This window comes from Nansenia antarctica (genome assembly GCF_963989245.1).
Source record: "Nansenia antarctica genome assembly, chromosome: 3".
NCBI classification, from domain to species: Eukaryota; Metazoa; Chordata; class Actinopteri; order Argentiniformes; family Microstomatidae; genus Nansenia; species Nansenia antarctica.
In genome coordinates, this window is record NC_137688.1 from 43363684 (window position 1) to 43389708 (window position 26025).

The window sequence follows — 26025 nt, forward strand, 5'->3', positions numbered from 1 at the left end:
ACCACCGCTCATCCGTGATCAGATTTAGCTGAGGTGCTGCAGCTGAAGAGTATCAAATAGAGTGCAAAAAAACTGAATCTGCACACTCAAATCTGTGCAAAAACTATGTTTATTGCGAGCTTTTGGTCTCCAGTATTGTAAACAACAGCTGTATGCCAAGTTTGTATGACGCAGTTTGACGAGACTGAAGAGACGCGCAATGGTTTTTGGGGATTTAGTACCCCAGTAGTGTCCAGTCATGGCATACTCAAATATTAGCCAAAATCTAGTATACATACTAGATTTCTTGCATACTCAAATCTTGCATACTGTACAGTGTGAATGCTCTCGCATACTCAAATCTATGTCATATCTAGTATGAGTAGTATGCTAGTATGCCATTTCGAACACAGCCTCTATAAATGTACTGAATAATTGTTTGTAATGTTTATGAATTGAAATAGAAAGGTGCAGCATGTATAGACAATGTTTTGTTTAATTATTTGGTTATGGCTACACCTAGTGGTCACCTGTAAATTCACCTTTAAGATGAGCACCAGAACATGTAGGGTTAACTGTGACATAGTGCCTTGCCAGTGATTGCTTCGAACAGCTGTATGTAATAGCTGGCTGTTTAGGAAGACAGTTTTTTCAACGGTTTCTTTCATTATATTTCATTGTATTTGAAGCCTAACCCTTAATTTCTACTGTGGCATTTGTGCCATTTGCATTGTAGGCCTTATGAACTGAACTTCAAGAATACATGAGATGATGATTTATTTGGAAAGTAATGACCTTGACGTATTAAACAAAATCAATATCATATCAAGATATCAAACTCTTATTTACACATTATTTCTCACCAAGTCACATGATGTTTATGCTCATGGTTACCCCTGATGTATGTCAGTTTTGTTTGATAACATCAATTCAGGTCAAGCACTGATAACACACATTAAAAACAACCATAAACACAAGAAACAGATAAAACATTGATAGTGAACATGTTTCTGTTTTTTCTAGAAGAGCATATACAATTGTGCATTGTGAAAGTGCAAGACAATGCACCAGTATGAAACAAAGTTCATCATACTGTGTCTGAAGCAGTGTATAAAGTATGTGTAACACTTGCATAGCATCATTCCTCTAAGGCACAAATCTCATAAACAGTATCAGCAGTGAAAGCAGTGTTACTCATCACGTAAAACCACCATCACAGCCAGTCATCGAGGGTCAAGTTAAACATTTTCAGACCTCCAAAGTGTCCACGTCCCATGCTTTTGGTTGTGTAGATATTGTTGAGCAATATACTGTATCTCTACCCCAAATGAATTGAAGAGATAAGCACGGAATACAATTAGCAATTGTATGGTGCTCATCTTTACTATTTGTTTGTCAAGTTGGACTTGATATTCATATCATGGACTTGTTATTAGACCACCTTTGAGGTGACAAACTTTTATATTGTTCCTTTAAAAGTATAGTGAAATGGATGTACTGTAGGAATTGTAAATTGTAAAAAAGCAAATGTATACTGAATTGACTTACTGACAGAATCCAAAGCAAGAAAGCACAGATGAGGCAAGGCAAGTTTATTTGTATAGCACATTTCATACAACAGCGGCAATTCAAAGGGCTTTACATAGCATTAAAAGAAATAAAGAAAAAGACTAATAGTAATTTTTTTAAAATTGAAATAAAAATGGCAAGAATTGATACACATAGATACATATATATATAGAGAGAAAATAAATAGATAAACATTTAACAACATAATAAGACAATGAATACAATGAAAATATATAGATAAAAGTTTATGGCGTGTGAGATTGCAGGTACTGACTGGTCTGTATTTAGCCGCTATCTTGTGCGATACGATGTGTGAGATCGCAGTGTACAATGACACGTTTGATACTGCATCTGTGTTCAACAGCTATCCTGTCTGATACAGTGTGTGAGATCGCAGTGTAAAATGACACATTTGAGACTGCAACTGGGGTTTGGGCCTGTTTGATTTCTTCAGGGAGTTTGTTCCAGGAGCATGGAGCAGAGTGACTGAATGCTGCTTTACCGTGTTTTGTTTTCACTCTTGGAATGATTAGCTAGTCTCAGCTGACCTTAGGGGCTTTGCTGGAATATAGGGTGGGAGAAGATCTGATATGTAACACTCAAAGTGATAGCACACAGACAATGTTGCTGCAAAGCTTGCATTTCATTACAATATACTGTATCTTCTGTAGTTAGTCTTTCATGTCTCTCCTGCCATTGAGTATATTCCACCAGGGTACAACCTCACTTCTGAAACCTGGTCCCAAAAATGTCCTCATGGTACCTCTTCTCAATCTGCAAATAAATAAATGGCAGAGTTGGTCAAGATTAAGAGCACTACTTGTTTGGTTAAATCAGTTTTAGTTTTTGCTTCCTTAGATACTGGGTAGTTATATTTTGTTGTAATATATGCCCCCATTTATTCTGGAAATATGCCTAAAACACCTTACAGACACTCAGTCTAACAATGACAGAATTTCTCTATGAAGACTTTGTCTAAAAATACATTGGTCCTTTCAAAATACGGTACATGTGATTTTATCTTTGTGATTGAGAAGAAAGGTCAACCTTGAGTTTGGCCAGGTATTTCACAGCTTGGGTTTGGGTCATGCCGAGCTGGCTACTCAAAATCTCCTGCACTGCTAGGGCCACGCCCTGAGCCATGTTCACGCCCCCGCACACATAGAGGTGCCCCTCCTTCTGGAGCAGAGCAATAAGCACCTCCTCAGCCATCCTCTCCCGTAGGACATCTTGAACATAGACCTGGTTAAAGAGGTCAAAGGTTAGCAATTACAAGATGATGTCAATCTACACTCAGTCAGGTTCATTGGAATCAATCAATCAAATCAGGTCAGAGGCCATGACTGTCGCCAGTAAAATGTAGTTGAGACATGGCTACAACGCAGTTATGCTAATTTCATATTTTGAGTGTATTTCATACAGCAATACTTATCTATCAAGCTATATTTTTTCTGCACCTTAGGGCGACCTGGCTGACGGGAGTATGCAGAGGTGACACTTTTCAGGACACCTCGCCTTGTCATTTCCAATATCTCCTCTTTGTACAAGCGGTCTGTCTCTGAACTCTGGCAGCCAAACACCAGGCTCATAGTTCCTGAGAAGCCTGCAATGACAGAATCATAAGTCCTAAGGTCAGAAAGAGGCCTCGCACACACACACACACACACACACACTGACACACGCACACACGCGCACATGCACACTGACACACACCTGTGTGTTTCATGTCATTGAGTCGTTGTTGCCAGAAGCTCCTGAAGGGGGCAATGCCACTGCCAGCCCCAACTAGAATGACTGGAGCCCGAGTCGCTATTGGAAGGTGAAACCCACTGGACCTGTAACCAATAAAAGATGAACGGTTAGCACTGTTTTCTTACCGAATTCTACTTTGATCTTTAATGAGGGTATTGTGTTTCTGTGATATATTCTGTGTAACATTTTCTATAAACTGTGTCATAAATCCAGGAAATATTAACAGAAAAGTGTTGACGTCCAGAAACACTGTGTGAGGAGGAATATGCTGCCTGATGAGCAGGGTTTGCACTTTTGGGAGTATTCCATTGGTTCCACTGTGTCAGGTAAACTCAATAAAACACAGCTAAGTGTTTTTAAATGATGTACTATTTGAATCCAGGTCTAGTGTGACTATAATATGTTATATACTTGAGGATGAAACAGGGGACCAGGTCTCCCTCCTTAATGGTATCCAGCCAGGTGCTGCAGACACCATAGTGAAGAGGACCCTGTTCATCTAGGAAAAGGAGAGTAGAGAGCAAAATGTATTTTCATAGTCAAAGTGTGCATTTTATAACATTCAAAAAAAAAAAAAAAAAATCCTACATTGACTTGAGATGTCATATACACTACCTACCCTGGGTGTGATAGTTAACGACCGCCACAGTGAGGTGCAGCTCACTGGGGTGGAGCTGAGGGGAGGAGCTGATGGAGTAGAGGCGGGGTTTCAGCAGTGGCAGCTGACTGAGGAGGAAGGCTTCCGTGGTCTCCAAAGACGGGAACTCCTCCAGGACCTCAAGGAAGGTGGGAAATCGGAATGTCTTCCAGGTTGTGTACTCCTGGAAGTCCTACAAGGGAGATGAAGTCAGATGTTATGTCATATGTTATTATTATCAATATTTCTGTTCTAATCATAATTATGATTACCAATTATTGGTTCTATTGCACTACCCATGAAGTGTTGCATGCAAGAATATTGTTACACAATAACAAACACTTTTTCAAGAATGAGTCCGATCGCCCTCTCCCCAATATCAGAAAGGATGCATGTTACCTTTGCTAGAGTGAGCAGGCGCTGGCGGTGCTCCTTCTCACTTGCTAGCTCAGACAATTTGTGCAGGAGGTTCTGAGAGGGTGGTGTGGTCACATCCAGGAAGTAAGTAAGTGCCTGAGACATAGGGCATGCTGGGATACGTCCGACAGTCTGCCAGCTTTTCTTGTCATCTAAGGGGAAGGAGTAAAGCAGTAATTTCAATAGCGTCTGCAAAATATAAAAACATAATTGGATATATTGTTACCACAAATACATTTGTATGTACAGTAATTGTCATATACCTCAACAAACCCTTTTGTTGGTGAAAATACTACAGCTACTGTACCTGGGCAGGAGTTAGAGCAGTACTCAAGCCGAAGGCTCTGGTTGGTTGGGGGTGCATGAGGGAGGAACTTGATGATGCCAGCAACTACCTCTGGGAGATTCCCAGGGAATATGCCTACATGGTCTCCTGGGGCAAAGTCCATTGCCTCAACACTTCCTTCCTGCTCCAGCTCCACCAGAATAGTGGATCGGCTACAGACAAAGTGATAAGATAATATTCAATCTCCTGTCATCAATGTTAATGCAGTGATGGTTAAGCCCAATACGTTTGTGCTGTGACCCATCTAAAGTCTCCCAACATTTCTTCTGACCCACAACATCAACAAAATAAATACTGTTATGATGCATCTGATTTTGTGAGGAATGTGAGAATAAGAGAATAATTAAGCAATATCACACAAGAGGGAGTGCTGTTATACTGAATATCAGCACGGCTGTGATTCGGTCGTAGGTACGAGGACGCAGTTCTACAGCGCCATTTATTAGTTAACAGTAATAAGCGACAAGAGATTATGATTTGTTTGTTTATTTAATCATTTATTTTGGCTCCAACAACAAAAAATAGTTCCGCAACTGAACTTCAGCTGGACTGTTGCCTAGTAACCTGAACTCAAATTAACAGTCATTTAGTAGAACAACTGTGCGGCGGAGTGATCCATAATAGTTAAAAGTCCCAGTGCTGTTATACTGTATATCGGCACTCATGGAATGCCTCTTGTCCAATCAAATTACTTAGTCGGAACTAGCTGTTGTATAAGATAAGTTATATCTGAAGAACTGAACCTTGAATGGCAGCTCTGGAGGTTCTGTCGCCTCTTGAGTTTCATTGAGAACACCATTTTAGAGTGGACAGCTGAGAGGGCTGCAAAACAGAGAACAAATAAAAAAACAAGACTTTTCAACATTAAGTAAAGAAAAAGAAGACAATAAAAAGAAGCCAATTGCATTGCATTAGAGTACTGTCTCAGAACTAATCAAGTTGGCTTTTTGGTTTGAGTATCAACAAACAAGCAGTATCAAGGCAGTGTTCGATTGCAAAGTTAAAATACCTTTATTGACTAAAAAACCTTTTTTGGCCAAAAGCTTCCTAAGGGAGTGAAACAAAGCACAAGCGTTTCATGTAGAATGGCTGTATGGTATTCAATTCACCATTATTAGTGAGGATATGGTTCAACAATTTAGTATACTGTACATAGCCATTGATCTACAAGAAATAGGAAGAATAACAGAGCCCTGTCTCTCCTTAAGGATATACTAAGTTATACTGTATGTAAACATCCCTGTATATAAACATCCAACAATAGCTCAGGGTGTTCTTCTTTACCTGTGACGCGGTCCAGGGGACAACTCTCCAGTGCTACACGGTACTTCAGGGGGTCCCAGGTCTCACACAGCTCTAGCCCAAGGAGCTGAAGGCTCTGCTGACCCTGGATGTTAAACTCCTTATAGGCATCCTTCAAACATCAACAATTGTTAGTAAATCTATTGCATAGCTTCAAATTAAATGTTCTCTATAATATGAACATGTGCATGTACAGAATCTTCTGCATTCTTATTTTGGAATCAGTGGTATTAACATGAAATGGATGGTTCTTTATGCTTACATTAATTTTTGTAACTATATATCTGGGTTATTTAGCTATGTTCAGCAGCCTTCTGGTTTGGAATCAAATGCAGGCAAGTAGCTTCGTACTCTAAAAAGCACAAGAACATACTTCCAAAAACTCTACTATACTTCCAAGTTCCACCCACCTTGAGGGCAGTGATAGCCCATGCAGAGAAAGCATCCTCCTGCCCGTTGAGCTCATCCCCTTCTCCTGTGGGAGTCACTCGCATTGCCCCCAGCTCCTCCAGCTTGGCATCAATTGCATGGGCAAATGCACAGAACTGGGGATACATCCGTGAACCCAGCCCAAATACACAGTACCTGGGCATTAGGAGAGGGGAGGCATTTTAAAAACCAGAGAAAGGTATCAGTCGGTATCCTACAAATGGTCTCTGAATAGAAGAAAACAGCCTGTAGTGTAGTATTACGGACGGGGTCGCATTTTCCTTAGCGACTTCTTGGTGCCTCCCTCTGGCGGCCCATTGACACTGCTTTAAAAACTGCTTGTTTTTAAGATGTGTTCTCCCAGTTGGTTTTCTTTCTAATATAGTCTGCTGCGTATCCTTCTGTGGCCTGTTTTTTCTCCTTTTATTTTTTAGTGTTCAGGTCCGGTTGTGTATCTAGTTTTTTTCAGTCTCAGTAAAGACAACTTTGTTTTGTCAATCGCTGCTTGTGCAGGACACCACCAGGTCCACATCATGCACCAAACCATTACACTGTAGTACATTTCTGAAATACAAACATGTACTGTACTGGACTCACCTGAACTTGTTCCTGAGATTCTGCATCGACAAAAGCTGCATCTTGAAACTCTATAGAAGGAACAGAAGGTCTATTGGATTGAGTGGTGATTATTAAGACATTTTGTTTTGTAAATTTGGGGAAAAGGTATTGTTCATAATAATAACACATGGGAGCACACAGACATATGAGCCAGGGGGGACATGCCCCCCCCTCCCAACTATTAGAAATGCAAAATGATCCCCCTCAATAATAATAGGATTATGCTATTATTGTTGTCACTTGCTAAGCCACCTAGCTAACGTTGGGTAGCTCTGGCTATGTGAATTACTGATAGTGAGTAATGTTTTGTACACTAGCAGGGAAAGAGTACTTAAAAACTGTTGTTTATTTGAAATATACAGTATACACACAATTGTCTTACGACACATTGTCCACACTAATCTGTTTGCTAACCCTTAAGACAGGTAGTTCAGAGGACATGTGTCTAGAATGACGACCACAGTCATAAGACAATGCAGTCACACTGGTATTCAGCACAGTCTGAATGGCCCTGTACCAGAGGAAGTGCTGCTCTGCAAGGCCCCCCTTATAAATTAAGATGACCTTAATTATCGTCAGTCACAGTAACAATAATAATACATGCCATTTAGTTAAAGTATATATGGTCCCGTCGGGAATCGAACCCACAACCTAAGCATTGTTAGCGCCATGCTCTACCAACTGAGCCACAGAGAACCACACTAGGCATGCCCCCGCCCCCCCCCCCCCACCCCCCACTTGCATAATGTTCCCCCCTCATGTCCAACTGACTCCTATGCTCTTGCGCGCACACACACACACACACACACACACACACACACACACACACACACACACACACACACACACATACATACATACATACATACATACATCTCCATTTCCAGGGGAGTCTCCATTCCCAAAGGTGCTTGTTACAACAATCAGGAGGCTCTCCTTCTCCATGTCACTGAAGCTGTAGTCCTCCATGCAGAGCAGCTACAGTATGAAGATACAGGGAGACATTTTTGTAAACATTAAACCAGGGGGGTATTCCATCAACATCGCTAAAGGAAAATCCAGGCTTATTCTGATCAATCTTGTGAGATTTATATGTACAAGTCCAACCTTATTTTTATACATTTTGTGAGAGTTACCAAATCTAAGCCTGGATTTTCCTTTAGCGACGTTGATGGAATACCCCCCTGGTTCTGTGGTGAACAGAAACTCAAAACATCAACAGATCCAATCCATGCATGCACACCTAGTGGCGAACCCTCTCCATCATGAGCTCATAATACAGTCCGCTGGTCACAATTTCATTCATTACAACCATCTAAACCTATATGTGTCCAGCACAGGCATTTACAGCGTCCAGTCAAGTGAGCGCAGGCCTATTTCAGCATGGGATATCTATGTCGTCAGAACATCTCAGTGCAGGACTATCCAAGTGCAGGGAAAAAGCCACAGTCACTCGGCAATATTTCTAGCCACACTATCTTAGACAGTTGGTTAAACCAGTAGCTGGAAACTGTGAGAAACAACATGATCGCTCTCTGATATGCTATCTAATCAATCTTGTAAGCTTTTATGGTTATAATTATTGTTTAACGCTTGAGGCCTAGGTAACCCACATTGGCACGGGATAAAAAAGCACCAAGGCGTGGCAGCTCAACAAACAGGCCTTTCCTCTGTGAGACACAATGCGTTGGTGCTTCAATAAAGCCGCTAAAATAAAGGCTTTTTCATTTTCCCACAAGAGAGAGAGCCTTGGATTTACAGAGAGAGTGCCCCTATTACAGGTCTCACTTGTCATAGCCTCTGCTGAGTAGTTCTTGGATCATGAGTCTCCTTACCCTGGAGTTGAAGGCAGAGTTCAGCATGGAGTTAAGTCTCTGGGCGAACGTCTGTGATCTTCCTGTTTCAGTGGCATACAGCACAGTGCAGTGCACCCTGCTAGCCAGGACTCTTCTCATGAGGGTTGATGAGAAGAGCACAGCCCTATGAGAGAGGAACAAAGGGTTTCATACAGCACATTTCAGCTGTGTGTGTGTGTGTGTGTGTGTGTGTGTGTGTGTGTGTGTGTGTGTGTGTGTGTGTGTGTGTGAGTGTGTGTGTGTGTGTGTGAATGACATTGCTCTATTTTTGATGGATCTATTGTGACCTGTTTACAAGATGTTTCTCCAAACCCAGGAATATGGCCCTGTTTACACTATGCATGATCTATTATTGAACTGATGTGAGGACACTTCTGTCGTTTTAATGAGTTTAATGAAAATGTAAAACATTTTTGATGTAATTGGATGGCTCTGCTCTGATATAGTTCCCCATAAGCCCATAAACGTTTCAAACCCTCCATAGGTAGGTAAAACATGGAGCGAACCTGGGGCGGCGGGTGGGATAACCAACATGTAACTCACATAGCCAGAGGCAAACAACTGCTCAACTATGGTGTTGCAACTCGACTTTCAAAACCTGGTCCCGTGAACAAGTGATGTGTTTGTTTTCTTTCATTGGTGGTTTCAGCTGTCCCTCACCTGACAAGTCTCAGTCCCTGACAGCCAGCTGCCCTCTCCTAAAAGGGTCCTGTCTGAACCTATGTGCATGTGCTCTATGTGTTACATTTTTTACATACTGTATTTCTTTGATGGTATGCAGAAATCGCTGGCTATTACCTGGCCACTGCTTTGAAGCTGATGTGTTGTTTGTTCTGACATCTGCTATCGGTCCAGATGTGAGTCACCCAGGCTTCAGGCTTTAAACAAAAACATAAAACTCACAACAGCCCTATCAATATGTTGTTTTTTCAGTTTCAAGGTTTATCCAGGGGGGTATTCCATCCACATCACTAAAGGAAAATCCAGGGTTATTTTGCAAAGTCTCGCGAAGATTTTTTTATCTCACAGAATTTATCAAAATAAGCCTGGATTGTCCTTTAGCGACGTTGATGGAATACCCCCCAGCTGTCTATTATTTGTTTATCTATTATTATTATTATTATTATTATTATTATAATACGGGATAAAAACGATGCATAACATGGCCTCACAGTACCTGGTAGTAGAAAAAGGGGGAGAGGATGTAGTTGGCCATCTCCTGGTGGAAGACTGGCATGAGAGCGCCTGACATGGGGGGAATCAGCCAGGCCCAGTCTGCAGGACAGCCGCCACGGAGCCGGAACTCAGTCTCCATATGCTTCATAAAGGACTCTGCCGCGGAGTGGTGGTCAGTGATGGTGACCTTGTTCTTCTGCAGCATCCCAAAGACATAAAAGAGACTAATTCCACATGATGATCAACTTCAATCCTTCAGTTGTCATGAGGAACATCCAAATGGCAAAATGCATTCGCTTTGAAGCAAAGGACAAGGCAATCAGTAGGTTTGGATGATTTTGTATTAGTACATTTAGTACATTAGTACATGTATTATTGTACATTTAAGATATATGTTTGTAATTAGTTGTGGCCCCCAAATACCATAGGTGTGACACTGAGGCAAATCTTTTGTTACTTGGAAAATGTGTGTTTACGGTAAATGGACTGCACTTATGTAGCACCTTATTCCAAAGTGCTTTACAATGGCCTCTCATTCACAGACACACATTTACACACCAATGGCGGCAAGCTACCATGCAAGGCACTGGCCTACTCATTGGGAGCAATTTGGGGTTCAGTGTCTTTCCTAAGCACACCTCAACACATGGCCAGCCGCGGAAAGAACTGCCGACCTTGCGATCATTAGACACCGGCTCTACCTCCTGAGCCACAACCGCCCTACAGCCATGTTTTAAGTGTATGTTCAAAGGGTACCTGGAAACTGTACATGACTGCGACATTGATCACCACCAATGCCTGGTCCTTCCAAAGCGAAGACAGCTTCCTTGTCTCCAAACCCATCCTGCGCCCCACTCTCTGTGACAAATCAAAAACATCACCCATGATTCTACCATCATGAACTAAGCGCTGTGCCCATCGCAGACCTGAATACTTTGAGTGTTGACCTGTCTGGTAGGGGTTTGCACTTTTAAGAGTAATCCATTGGTTCTGTTGTACCAAACAAACTCAATCAAGCACAACGATTAAGCGATTAATTAAAATGATTTCAAATACCATATGAAAACAGCTCAGCTGTGACCTGTTTTCTTGTAGAATGTCTTACTATCACTCCAGATATGAGTCACCCAGGCTTCAGGCTTCAAACAATAATAATAACAGTCACTAAAGCTAATGTTATTGTTTTTCACAGTTCAGTTTCCGGATGTATCCAGTTGTTTAACATAGTGTGGAGTTTGACCTAGTAAATGGCTGTATATTTATATGGCATACTTACAGTACAGAGCTGGACCTTACCTCAAGGATGTTATAGCGATGTTGGTCACAGAAATCCCTCACCCCAATCTCTGTGCCCATGTACCAGCCATTGAAGGGGCAGGCAGTGAACTCCAGTCCACCTATCTCTAACAGCATGTTGGACACGGCAGGCACAGCGTACCACTTCAGTCCAAGGTCAGAGAACCATTCATACCTGTGAGGAAAGAGACCAAGGGGTAAGATTCTAACAATAAGGCTTGTTCTTTGAAGCGTCCAGTGAACAGTAACATCAGTATGATACATAATCCTGATAAACACTCCTTTCAAATATACATCAACAAAATACAAAAATAACAGACAGGCACTACACAATGTTGGAATCTAACGAGAGAATCCACTCAAATCAAATAAACTAGCATTTTGCAAGTGAAACAAAACCAGTTTGCAAAACCTTTGGTTAGTGGTTAGTTCATTAAGTTCTGATAATAAATTCTCCACACTTACATCTACAAAGATAGGCCCAACATCACCCTTACTACAATTGACACCCTTACAAACAGTTCAATTTCTGTAGTAAAACATTCACTCCTCAATTTCACAGTTCTGTCTTACTCAATGAGTTTCACATACACACACACACGGACACACAGACACACACACACACACACACACACACACACACACACACACACACACACACACACACACACACACACACACACATACTTCAATAGTCTGAGATCCAGTCTGAGATCCAGCTCCTTGAATTGAAAGGTGCTTGAAACACTTCAACTCACTATTGTCTAAACATAAACTATTGAAAAGGCCACTTCTAATGAGAAGAAAATCCTGCTGGTCAAGACTTGCTAGACCTGCAAGATTTGGTTTGTGGAAACTATTTGGATGAAGGAATGTGGCACACAGAGAGGTTATTTAGTATTGTGCTTTCCCATTGAGCTCCAGATGGCTGATTTAAAAGCTTCCTTCATATTCCAGGCTCTCAAGAGGCAGGACAATGGTTTTAATGTACCCATGAATCAATGTAACTAACTGATTGAAATGGTGCAGCAATTAAAATGTGCGATGAGCCTTCTGTGGAAGCCTGATGGTACAAACAACTGCACACAAAGATGTCTAGTTATCTAGAAGTAAAAACAGTGAAAATCTGATTGCATGAATAAACAACCCCTCTGCTTTGGCACTCCTAATCCTGACCCTTAACAAGTTGCACATGAAGATGAGTGGAATAATAATAGTTCACACGATTTCAGAATGAATACCACTTAAGCAATCAGGTTCTGCTAGTTGTATTACTTAATCCATTCATAAAATGTGTCATTTTGTTTTGCCTTGAAAGTGGGCTGTGGTGTTCAAATTCAGACAGAATGGGCACACAGAAAGACAATATAGAAAGTCACTCACTGAGGGTGTTCCATGGGAACCTCGAGAATCAAATGTGGAGGCATTTCAAAAATGTCCGGATCCTCTCCATTGGCTTGCAGGACCAGTGGCAACACATCAAACCGTCCGTCCTTTGGTTTCCATCCAAGTTGGATACAAATCTGTAAAGGTCAGAAAAATAACAAAGAAATAATTTTTGCCCAATTAAGGGCTTACTTACGTTGACATGAAGATCTTACGCAATCATATAAGGATCACTCTCTAAATGTAATCTTTTTGATAGAGCACAGATCAGAACCGATGGTCAAAAGACCATTTATGTTGTACGTTATTGAAATTGTACCTCAGTAAACTTCACACTGGAAGGGTCTCCCTGAATACTGCCATCGGGCATACGATACCCCGCATATTTCACCAGCTGACTGTTCCACACACGGAAATCACCCTTGCCATCCTTTCTCGGAGGGAAGATGGTAATGGCAGACCTACAAAAAAAAAAGATATGCAAGAGGATGAATGTGAGAGGCTGTATAGCATAACTGGTAGTTAGAATGTATGTTTCTCTTACAGAATAAACTGTATCACCTTGCTGTATTGTCCCATACTTGAGGCAAAATTAATAGAGATTTTTATTTAGTCCAGGTTCTGGATGAGGAACCCCCCTGGGAACCTCAAAGTTTTCCTGATATTTCTGTTCTACTATGATCTACTCATAGGTCTGTTATATCTCATAGTGTGTATATGTTTGTTTACCTCAAGTTGCCTCCATTTGTGGCAAACATCATGTGTTCACACACAAACTGGAACATGTCCTGAGTAGTCTTGCACTTTCGAGCATCAAACACCTGTGAAACAATACAAACAAACAAACAATAAATACACATACACACACACACATACTGTACATACATACATACATACATACTGTACATACATACATACATACATACACATACATACATACACCAACAAGCACACCTGCATGGACACTTAGGTTCACAGGTAAATGTATATTTTCTCACCTGTAAGTTAGACCACTGGATCCTGCCAATGCATCTTGGTGCATTCCTCCAAGCTTGCCTGGCACCAAACACTAGTTCATCCCTAGTCAACTCATAGGATCCGGTTGCATCAATTTCCTTGGCAACTGCCTCCAATCTGGCCAGGTGGTCTTCGATCTTGGGGCTATGCATTGGGATTGAATGTGTTAATCTTGATGAATAGGTTATTCTCTGCATTCAAGTTGTCGATTTTAGCAAAGCCATGCGCAGATTCGCACATCTTGACCAGACCACACAGGTCAGAGAGGGAGATACTTTGCGTATAATCAAGTCATTTCTAGAAACTTTTAAAATTATTATTATTATTTGATCGATGGACGCTTTGCTCATACCCAAGTGGCAATGTGTTAAATAATGTAAAATTGGTAGGCCTTCCCTGTTTAGATGGGTGAAGGAGGGTTAAAATTCCTTTAAGATTTGTCTATATTTTTTCCCTCAAATGTCAGAAGAAATTACAATTTAGGGAACATCATAGACATTGACCTTATGCTTATATCAAATCACTATTTAGCAGCAGTTTTTATTCTTATTCTTATTAATATATATAATAATAATAATAATAATATGTATATGTATATGTATATGTATATGTATATGTGTATATGTATATATTGTGACAATATGTGGAGAAATGATAGTAGGTAATTGACTTGTTAAATACAACATGATGTTAAATACACAATATTTATTTTTAACCCCATCCCCGTTACTTACACTTTAAGAGACTTGTAGTACTGGTTGATAAAGTCAACCGCCTGTGGTAAGATCTCGTGGTTGTCAGTGATGGCTTTGCACCCGCGCATCAGAGCCTTGGGGGTCATGATAGAACCCACACAAATGTGTGATTTACATGGCTGATTCTGCATTATGAAAATGAAGAAAGGTGGGTATTCAGTTTAGGAATAGGCAACAATATTTGTGGTGCAATTATTTTCAAAAGCCACCAACAAAATGTAACGGAATAAAAATGCATTTCAGCAGCTACGCGCTATCGAGGCACGCACCTTGACAGCCCGGTTGTGCAGCGTGTCCTGGAAGTTTGAGCCATCACTGACGTTCCGCAAAGTCATAGAAAACGGACATCTATTGGCTCTCGATTCCCTCTACGGGGACACAGCATCAATAGGAGACGTGTCAAACTGATGGCCCTATCAGCCCAATGTCAATCATTATGTTTGACATCATTAATACAACTATAGCAGTAGGCCTACCTTTATTGGTTCAGTCTGTCGAAGTGTTTTATCATCTTGAAGCATCTTCATCTCCTTAGTTGTAAATAAATACATGTAATGTTATGTGTTATGTTTAATGTTCATGTATTATCTATATGAATCTGGATAAAACAATTATCTCATAATAGTTTTCACATATTTCAAATGACCCTATATGTCTAGCATGCTAATCTAATCTATTCAACATGTAATACTGTGATCATCTGCGAATGTTCACAGTGCAAATAATGTCTCTAATCCACGGTGTATATTGTCCTACCTTAATCAGGTATGATGCCCTTTAGCTTCAGCCTGGAACTTGTTCTCGAAGTTTTCCCCATTTATATGTCTCTCAACGCGACGTGTTAGGGGCAGGTCCCTTGCGTAAACACCGGTTAGGCAGGTGGGAGATGTTGGTCGCCGATATCAAAAGGAAACCAAAAATGGTCCATGAGCATTCTTCTTCATTGCTTTGCTCTTTAATTGTGTTCATGGACAACATTAGTACTATTAATAGTAGTTCGTAAGAAAGTCTAATAGGCCTATGCATTCATGCATCATATCATTATGCAATTATTATGTTATCAAAAGATGTTATCTTTCAATCCGAATTATCCCAGTGGGAGATTGCTCAGGTTCTAACGAGACTAACACAGATATGTATTTGGAAGGACCAAGTCTAATTTCAATGTTTTGAAATAAGCCCCATCTAATCACCCATTATCAATAATCTTGACAATGAGTCAGACGCCATTAAAGACAGTATAAATATACTATAATAAATATGATCTCCACATTCATTAATTGACACCAAGACTAGACAGTTACGGCCTGTCTGAGCCTTGTTTGGTGGTCTAGAATCCTCCTGAATTGTGCCTTCTCAGTTCCTGTCCCACGCATATAACCTAATGTAATTCAATCTAGTCTGGTACCAAAATTAACATTTAAGGCCAACAACACAGTTAGGCAATACCCATTAGAAACAAAAGACTAGAATTTAAGGCAAACAAGGGGGAAAAGTCCCTTTCACAACTAGAACATTGCATTCCCACAGATATGTAGTGGCGATATTAAAAACATAAGCATTTTAGCATAGTGTCGAGACATAGCAGAGGGATTCAGGGAAATACATTAAAATGTTATTTTTGCAATCCATTGCATTTTTTGGACACTTCTGACTTAATTTAATCTTGTCTAGTTGTAGATGACAACAAACCTATCTTAGACATGCAGTATTATGTAGCATAATTATTCCAAAGGGTTTTACAATATTGCAACAACATATCACCCAGATGTCAAGAGCAGACTAGTCCAAATGGAGTCGGTAGCCCAGCGGTCATATGAGATTAACAACATAGAACTGGGGCGCTTGATGACGCACTAAGTGTCCACCATGTAACCGCAGGGTTCTGTAAGAGAAAATTATTATATGTAATAAGACATTTTTCTACATTTAAGATTCAAACTTCACAACAGTAAATTGACTGTCTAGAGCAAGCTGTAGAAACTGATTTCCTGTTGTTTTTCTCTACTTGTCCTCCTGTGCCATACATTTGAATACAGTATATGCAATTACCCTTTTGTATTCCATAGTCTGTCTTTGACCCTAGAAACTCAAGACAGGTCTGAGTCACACCAGAGTGATTGCCCTGCATTGTTCACTCTGGTGCCATCACTCCTCACCTTTGTTATACTGTAAGGAAGGGATAAGACTGTCCCACTCAGAAAGAATAACAAAAAAAATAACAGCATAGAACTCAAGATCAATAAACAGTTTCTATATATGGTTTATTCTGATACAGAATCCTCACACAGACACATTCAGGAGGAGAGTTGTGATATTTGACCATGAATAAAAACATTGCACATATACAGTGATAAAATCAATAAATATACATTCACGTTTAAGCTCAGGGGACATATCTTGTGCAGATTGTACAATAGTGCAGAAACTCTAGGGCCAATCTTTTCTTTGAGCAGTGTAAGTGACAGGTCATTTTAATATAGTGGGACACAGGAGGTAGAGCCGGCTTCTAATGATCGCAAGGTCGGCAGATCGGTGGTTCGAACCCCGGCTGGCCACATGTCGAGGTGTTCTTGGGCAAGACACTGAACCCCAAATTGCTCCCAATGAGCGGGCCGGCGCCTTGCATGGTAGCTTGCCGCCATTGGTGTGTGAACTGTCGTAGAAATATCTAAATATAGAATCAAAAGGCAGCCTGCTTCATTTCAAATTGCATAGGAAAAGGTATTTAATAATACTCTTGCAAGAGGAGAAAGTTGACAGCATGTCAAGAGAAAGTCTTAACAGTCAAAGTTTCCCTCAACGTCATGAACAGAGCAGGTTTGATATTTAGGGTTATATTTTATACACAGGTTACAGTCACGCCCTCAGGTAAGGTACAGGCCAATCACAGGCATTTCCTGTATGAGATGGGGCTGGCTGTGATGCAAATTCATGAAAATAATCCTTTTTGTATTTTTGTCCTTATTTTCAATGATGTTTTTTTTAAAAAGCGTTTTGATTTATATTAAACAGAATTCAAAAGATTTAGATTTATTTGGGATTTATTTTTTTAATTAAAAAAAATGTTGACCACGCTTTTCAGGTCACTACCGAAACACACATAGTTTTACACATAGGTTGAGCCTGGTTTTAGCCACACCCTTGCTTTTTTGACCATGAAGAGACACTGCATTCCTTTTTCTTTTTTTTTAATTTGTTTTTCAGATTTTATCCCTTTTTCACCCAATTTGGTAGCCAATTTAACCCAACTTAGCATCCAATTATCCCCTGCCTATTGCATAGGATCCGCCGCACGACCCCGTGGCCGGCAGTCCCAGAGGAGGCCGCCAGGCAGACTAGGCTGACTGGCTCCTCGAGCCCAGTACCGTTATTCCGGCGCCCAGGGGGCGGTGTTGCGCGACGGATCCTAGTCCAGAAATACTCCTATACCTCCCTCGGAAGCGGCCGGCCAATATGCCGCTTCCCGTGTGCCTCGGCCATATCTGGATCTGGCGAGCCGGGATACGAACCCCGGCCCCGGTGGGCAGCATGCACTAGTGACCAGTGCGTAGACCGCTACACCACCGCGGGGCGGAGACACTGCATTCCTGTCCCTCATGGCTGCATGGTGAGTAGTTGCCTCTCATCATTTTGAAGTAAATGCGTTCCAAAGTCTGAAAATCAGTATGTAACAAAAAAAATGGTCACTACGGAACACATATTCTCTACAATTGAGTCAACTTTTGGGGGTTTAGTGCAAAATATTATGTTTGTATGTGTGTACAACTGTGCCATGTGCTTTTTTTGTTATGCTAGGTATTAGCTCAAATTGTCAGACCGAAACAGTCACTACCGAAACAGATGGTAAAGTTGCGAAAGTTGCGAAATCATGTTTGTCCAGTCTGTCCATCTGTGGCCGTTGCTGCACGCACTCTTGAGTGGCTCAGACGGTAGAGTAGATAGATAGATAGGTACTTTACTGATCCCCGAGGGGAGCAGGGGGTATTCCATCAACGACGCTAAAAGAAAATCCAGGCGTATTTTTTTATATTGTTCTCAGAATCTGACATTGGAAGCTTATCCGATCTCCAACGTGAGTAGCACGTATAGTGCAGCGGAATAATTTGTCTTATAGTCATTTTATTGTTCTCTTGTTAACTGGTTGTTTGTATAATAGAGTCCCAGCTCATTTGACATTAAGAGTCTAGTGAGGTGCCTTCGTTGAGTGGCCACAACATGAAAGGGTATCCAACATTAACTGTAGGTGCGCAGAACATCAAACAAACACTAACTATTCTACATTTCCTCTGGCAATCGAAGACTTGGGCTTCGACGCTCCCTTCAGGACCATATACAAAAGTGTATGCGGTCACTGTTCTGTATATAGCTTCTGATAAAAGCATCAGTGGGCATAAATGGCATATTAGTACAATCTTGCTTTCAACCTGAATCTGTTTCATGTGGATCATCTCACATAGAGAGGTTGGCTGGTTGCAGTGGGCACCTCCTTGTCAATACGTTTTTGCACACACCTCATTTCTTCTTATACTTAGAAAAAGAAAGAAAGAAAGAAAAAAAAAACACTTGTGATGAGAGAGAGATTATCACTTCATATGTCCATACTGTGTATCATGATTTGACAATTTCACTTGAGAGTTTGAAAACAAAACAATTAAATTCATTTGAACTGTAAGCTCACTTTATCAAGAATCCAATCTGCATCTGTTATTGCTCTTTGAATGATCAGCTGAATCCTCTCACGGTTGTCTTCATCAGCATGGCTGTTGTATCCCTAGGTTGTTACAAAGTAAAAAGCAAACTGTTGATCAGGCTCGTACATAGCCTAGTTTACAGTAGCTCTTTGACTGATTTATTGATAAATATTAATATCGCAAACTTCTTGTGGTACTGCATCCATACAACACAGGTCAGTTTGTTAAGTTCATAGTAAATGAGTATGAGATTAAAAAATAAATAAATAAAGAATTACGCAATTGCCCGATGTAAGTAGGCTGTAACAATTTCAGGCTGTGCTGCGGGCATGTAGCTCACCTGTCTCACAGCATGTTTATAATGGTTTTGCATTTCAGAGGTTGGTAATAATTTGCAACACCTAAGAAGGTAACGGTAGAGGTGAACCGGTGTTTGGACCAACCCAGCTCCCGGTAATGGAGGCATATTTCCTCTGAGTGAGAGTTTCTCCCAATGGGCCCCTGTGACATAGAATCACACAATCATCATCAAAGATGCATTTGTAAAGAGTATCAATATAATTGACTTATTATCACCCAAAGGTGATATAGGATGATATCATTATTTTCAGTATCATTACATATCATTGCTGTTTGTATTGTGTGTCACTTCCTTTTCAAACTGTGTAGTCAAAATTGCATTTCATTGTCAAACTATACTACTACTGCACAGACACAGTAGCCTACACTGTGTTTGCCTCGCATGAACTCTCCGGATGACATTTTGAAGGCAAACAAGCCTATCTATCAATAGCAGGACTTACATAGGCAGGGTTGCCAACTCTCACGTTTCTGGCATGTGACACACTCTTTCACCAAACTGTTAACAATGGTTTTCCATACAACAAAAATAATTTGTTATTTTTAGCTAATTGACTCTACAATTTACAAAGCAGACTTACGCGGAATAGTTTTAGAGTGGTAGAGATGTGGACTGAACTTCTGCTTCTTATCCTGTCAAAACATCCATTGATGAAAGCTGCATTGCGCAATGTTATATTATGTCATTTCAATTGCTACAATATTCAATTCCAAAAGCGTAGGCTAATGTTATTGAGTGGTTACACAGCAAATCTATTTTTAGGAAATAAATAAGAGACTTTAGACGTCGATAGGACTAGGTCGAATAACAAAATCAGTGTGTAACCTTTAAACTGACACTGTGGGAAACCTGACGTATCTTGAGAGGTTCCTAGTGGATTTCGTGTAATTACATCATCTAAATGTTTCTTTGCACTCTCCAAAACATTACAGATGATTCAAAATATCAGATTTTATTTTAATAATCTCCACTGTAGTATCTGCTGATTGATTCTTCATGGAATTCAATATTTTAGAAATAGAAAAGGAATCGTCTGACTGACACAACACAGGTTCCTGAATTTGTTCGCAGCATGGTTTACTTGTTAAAGACTGCAGTAAAAAAAAATATATATATTATTATTAATAATATTTTATTATTATGCTCCCGGCAAGATACATCACTAAACAAAGATAATGAAGGAGCCTACTCTCCACTCTGAGAGAAAAATACACTGACATGGTCTTCAAAAGAAAAACAGTTATTATTTAGGATTGCACACAATAACAAATGAAAGACAAAATTAAAAGAAAAAAGCAAATTGTGCAGGGGAGGAAGCCAGGGCTTGTCGAGAAGTCTCCCCTAAAGTATACAAAATAAAATAGAAAATAAATGTGAATACCAAAACATTTGTAATTGAAACAATTTTCTGGGAGAAGTGGTGCATTATCTGACAGAAGTTACATTATTATTGACTAGTCTAAAATGTGTAGTTCAATAGTTGAACAGGTGATTTTGTAAGAATCTTTTCATTGGCCACAGTACAGGTGTTTTTCCTAGAACAAGGCAAACTACCCCACTCTCCCACATTCAAAAGATCAGTATACTGAAAATCATTGATTGAAACGTTTCATCTGTGAGTTTCTGAGGGCAGTGTGCCATGATCCACAGAGAAAATATTTTTATCTGGTTTAATAGCTGCTTTACGCAGTGTGAGGTGGTGACTGCCTGTCGACTCGACTGTCCGCACTCTCCCTCCTGTAGGGTGAGTCATAGACATCAAGTTGGCATTCCACAAGCCGCTTTCACAGCACACAGGGGGTTCCAAAGTTGCACTGTGTGTGTTGCATGAATGCCCTCATTGTGGTTGTGAGAGTGGGCCAAGTAGCGATGGCATTGGAGAGACAGCAGGGAACCACCACCGCCATCCGTGATACCTAACCTCTCCATCAACTATCCTCCCCCCACCCCCGCCTGACATTTTCAAATTAGATAACCTTTGTGAACAAGGGTGCACTGTACAGTGTCATATTGAACAAAGGATGAAATGAAATGTATGTGGCTTAACATCTCCCCTGGGTTTGGCTGTATGAGTATTTAAGGTAGATTAAATCTGAAGCCATACCTCCAGGTGCCCTTAGTGACAGCAGTTGTCCATTACACTGAAGCATGATTCAAATTCTTGTTATCTGTTTTAAGACTTGTTGGGTATGTGTTTATGGGGACATTCCCACAATAAAATGAATTCCCCTAAATGACATAATGTAAGATAAGTTAATAGATCAATCTGACCTGAGTTACTAAGACATGTGTGTTTGTGTGCGTGTGGATGTGCATACATGCGTGTATGTCATTTGACTTACAAAATACACAATCTTAATCTTAACTGTCTGAGATGTCTTGTGGTAAACAAAATATATTTGATGTGGCAGAAAATGTCTAAACAACAACTGGAGGGCACTGTGGTCGATGACATGTAACCACAATCACCATAATCATATAATCAAGGTACCCACATGAAAGTGTATTACACAATCTGTTTTCTGCTGTTCAGAGAACAATCTATTCCTATAAAAGATAACACATAAAAACACGTAACACATAATTTAAGACAAGTGTAGCCTCTAAGACTAGCATTACTTATCTAAATTTTCTCTGTAATGAGGCCAGAATCTGACAAAATGTCCTTAGGTTGGGATGAAGAGGAATTTCCATGCTTCAAGGCACTAATTGTTTTACAAAATGTTGTAGGTTCACCCGCAGAATCCGAGATAGCACTTAGGAAGTAGCTCGATTTAGCTTTCTTAATCAATGAGGTACTATTTCTCAGTCAATCAGCTACTGAGTCTGTTAATCTAGTTTTGGCCCAGGCCTGTTTCTCAACAAAAGAAGATCTGAGAGTTTTGTGGAATACCAAGGATTAGATCTATTCTTAATTCTAAGGTGTTTAAAAGGGGGCATGTTTGTCTGCCAGAGATGTAAATATAGATGTTCTAGAGCCAAATCGGGGTCAGGTATGCTGCTGATATATAGGGAAATATTCGACCAATAAAGATCATGGAAAAAGATCTTGCTCGCTAAAATGTAACAAATGTTTTTGTAATGAAGCATGGATCAGATTTCCTTTCATCATCTCTTTTAAGGACACCTCGCACCCCAGCCATGGTCTGTTTGATCTCCTACCATCTAAGAGACTGAAGAAGTACAGGATTCCCAGGTCCTGTACCAGCAGGTTCTGAACAGCTTCTCTCACACAGCTGTCACTCTGATGAAGAATACACCCCATAAAACATGGGCACCTAAATGAGACCCACACACGCCGTTGAGGTAAGGTAAGGTTGACATCGCATGTGAGTTTTAGCCTAGAATGTGTTCTGCAGGTCTCTTGTTGTTTTTAGTCAAGAGTTCCATAGTAGTTGCAGTCACAATGGTGGCTTGAGTTTAAAGATGGTTTGGACAATAGACAGATGGAGTATGCTGCTTCCACACAAGGCACATCTCACTGGGTACCTTACATTGTTTTAATGAGCACCTTTGAAACATAGAAAGGGTACGAGCTGCCGTTGCATTGATTACAGTTTCTCCTGGCCCATAGACTACTTTCAAGTTAAGGAACCCTCTGACTATAAGGTGTTAAACAGTGAACTATATTAGTTAACTAATGTGTTACATAATTGTGGAAGAGCTTGCCGATGCCCAACCACTTCAAAAGCTTATAAATAATGACAGATAGACACTGTTAGTCAACAGCACATAGTGTGCATTTTAGCTCATTAAAACGCCAAACACTGAACAAGTAAAAACAAGCTGAAATCCTGTGGCTCACCTTGGTTTCAACATCAACAACAACAACTTTCAACTGACAAATAGTACCCTACTTTTCTCAATTCAAATCAGCTGTGTATGATAGCCACTACGTTAACTGTAACCAAATAGGAATACAAACTTGAAACAAAGGCATGAATCCGTTTTTCAGCATCTTTTTGGTTTATAAGTGGTCTTACTTTAGCACTGTTTCTAAGGTGGAAGAATTATGTTTTCGTCACCTTGTTAATATGGGACTTGAAGCTTAGGTCTGAGTCGAAAATAACACCTAGACTTGTAACCTCAGGTTTAATCCACGATGCCAGTTTCCCCAGATTATTAAACAGTTTATCCCTTTGGCATGGCATAAGTAATAGCCTTCGACACAGTCAATCACCAGGTCCTTATCACCAAGCTGTCTGCCTTTAACTTCTTGCCATCAGCCCTTAAATGGTTGGACTCATATCTCAGTGACAGAAATCAGCTAGTCCAGATAAACAATCAGCGCTCACCTACCATCATGTCTTGCACCGGGGTACCACAAGGCTCCATACTTGGCCCACTCTTGTTTAGCCTATATATCAACGACCTACCATCTGTCTGCTCAGAAGTGCATGTACAAATGTACGCTGATGACACCGTTTTACATGTGCATGACAAGAACAAACACCTGGCAGCTGCCAAACTTAGCTCTGCTATGGAAAAGGTCACCAAAATGGCTCAACAGCTCTTGTCTCCAGCTCAACGTTAATAAAACTGTAGGAATGTTCTTCTCCGAACAGCACAATATGACCACGGCAAACATAACAATTTCAGGGCAAAACATTAGTATAGTTCCGTCGTTCAAATATTTAGGGATCATCATTGATTCAAACCTGACTTTCAAAGAGCACATCAAGAAAGTGTCTGGTAGGGTGAAGTTTGGCCTGGCAAACTTCAGGTACATCAGAAGCTCACTGACCATGAGTTCTGCCAGACTATATATGGACGCATCAATTATGTCGCACCTCACATAATATGTTTGACAAGCTGGGGCCATGCATACAGCACTTCCCTAAAGCCATTAGCCACCCTATACAAGCGGACCCTTAAGGTCATGGACCAGAAGCCCAACAGCACACACTACTGTACCATCCTAGACAAATGTAAATACCTTAGCTGGGAAGACACCATCAAATACAAAAACATCTGTCTCATCCATAAAATTCTGCATAACAAAGCTCCTCCCCCGCTTAACTCTTTCATAAACCAGCGTGACCACAGCTTACGGCCCACCAGAAGCACCTCTCGTGGCGACCTTATAGTTCCATTCAGGAAAAGCACCTTCAGTAAACAATCCTTCTCAGTGATAGCAATAGAAAACTGGAACTCACTACCCAACCAACTCAAAGACTTACGGTACATACTCCACCTTCACAACACACATGAAAGCCTGTCTGACAAAGAACTATACTTGTCCTCATTAATCCCTCTCTGTGCTGCCTCTCCATAATGCCTTTTTTGTATGTTTTGTTTTGTTTAATGTATTGCTGTTTGTAAGTGCTTAATGTTGTGTGGCCTGTAATTGTCCTGTGGCTTCTATGTGCTTGAAATGTCGCTGCCCCCATAAGTGTGTATGTGGTGTTTGTTGCGCTTGCAATCACCTCAGCTTGCTTACTTGTGTTTTTTGTCAAGTGTGATGTTGGGGTACCTTGTCTCAGCCACGTGTTCTTAGAATATTGAAATGTTTTATTTTAACTAATGACGTTACTTTTCAGGATGTTGCAACTGGCCGGGGACTTCAGCTGAAAATTAGCCGACTAGGCTAACACTGCCTTTTTTACTGTATTTTATATGGTTCATGTATTTGGATTATCCTCGATATAATAAACTAATAAACTAAACTACTTAAACTAAATAGGCTACTGTAGCACACACAATAATAGCCCTCCATTCCATATCTTAAGCAATGAGCCTATTTCCTTTTTTATAAAAATCAAAAAAATCTTTTTTCTAATGGGATAAATGCTTGTCAAATATTATTATGTGTTTATTCTGCTTAAAACAGTTGATAGGGCAGGTTATGTCATGGATTCAGAGATCACTGTAATGCTCTCTTTATTATTTAGGCTATGACACGGCTCTCTAAAATACTCGATTCTGATTGGACAATCGCTCGTTCTACCGTTGAGTTATTTCTCATTTTATTATTTAATTTTATTATATCTTATTTCCGGGACATGCCGGCATGTACCAAGTCGACGGTTTATGCTGGCATGTGCCAGGAAATGCTGACATAAACCTTTTTCCCACATGTACCGTAACATATATATGTTTTTTTTTGTTCTAGTTTTAGTTTTTTTAAATCACCTCGGTCGCCTGTTTTTATTAATCACATCAGTCTCTTTTATTTATCACATCAGTGTCCTGTTTTTATTTATCATGTCTCCTGTTTATCTATCACATCAGTCTTTTTATCTACAACATGAGTCTCCTGTTGCCCTTGGCAAAGATTCTAACACATTTTTCCATGTCTATGGTATTTGTTATTGATTTCTCATGGGCCAAGATGACCAAATTCCTCTTTCTTTCATGTAACATGGTGCGACGATAGGGGGTTAGGACTTGTGACAGTGTAGAGAAGGAACTCTCACATGACGCTGAAGACACACC

The 26025-nt window shown here is 40.4% G+C and overlaps 2 protein-coding genes across 3 annotated transcripts; both read right to left on the reverse strand.

Moving 5' to 3' along the window:
- Positions 1 to 2271: 2271 nt before the first annotated feature.
- On the reverse strand, positions 2272 to 15056 carry nos2b (nitric oxide synthase 2b, inducible; the record flags this gene model as incomplete). The annotated part of the gene is made up of 25 exons (XM_080527290.1): positions 2272 to 2322; positions 2596 to 2790; positions 3006 to 3151; positions 3262 to 3383; positions 3712 to 3799; positions 3920 to 4130; positions 4337 to 4506; positions 4662 to 4852; positions 5444 to 5522; positions 5985 to 6114; positions 6413 to 6587; positions 7029 to 7078; positions 7923 to 8027; positions 8885 to 9029; positions 9704 to 9783; positions 10083 to 10277; positions 10838 to 10939; positions 11378 to 11552; positions 12761 to 12900; positions 13083 to 13224; positions 13493 to 13584; positions 13762 to 13924; positions 14515 to 14660; positions 14805 to 14903; positions 15012 to 15056. 25 exons carry the CDS (start codon positions 15054 to 15056, stop codon positions 2272 to 2274), a joined length of 3237 nt encoding a protein of 1078 aa, XP_080383416.1.
- A 1782-nt stretch (positions 15057 to 16838) lies between these two features.
- Positions 16839 to 20390, reverse strand: lyrm9 (LYR motif containing 9). Of its 2 annotated transcripts, XR_013937332.1 has the most exons (5): positions 20171 to 20390; positions 19570 to 19730; positions 19217 to 19309; positions 18992 to 19065; positions 16839 to 17206 (listed from the first exon to the last, which is right to left on the reverse strand). XR_013937332.1 is itself a non-coding variant. In XM_080525328.1 (4 exons), exons 2-4 carry the CDS (start codon positions 19693 to 19695, stop codon positions 19051 to 19053), a joined length of 234 nt encoding a protein of 77 aa, XP_080381454.1. In that variant the 5' UTR covers positions 19696 to 19730; positions 20171 to 20390; the 3' UTR covers positions 17626 to 19050. The 2 variants fall into 2 exon arrangements, 1 of the variants encoding a protein (XP_080381454.1); XM_080525328.1 differs by lacking the exon at positions 16839 to 17206 and having other exon boundaries at positions 17626 to 19065.
- Between the last annotated feature and the right edge of the window lie 5635 nt (positions 20391 to 26025).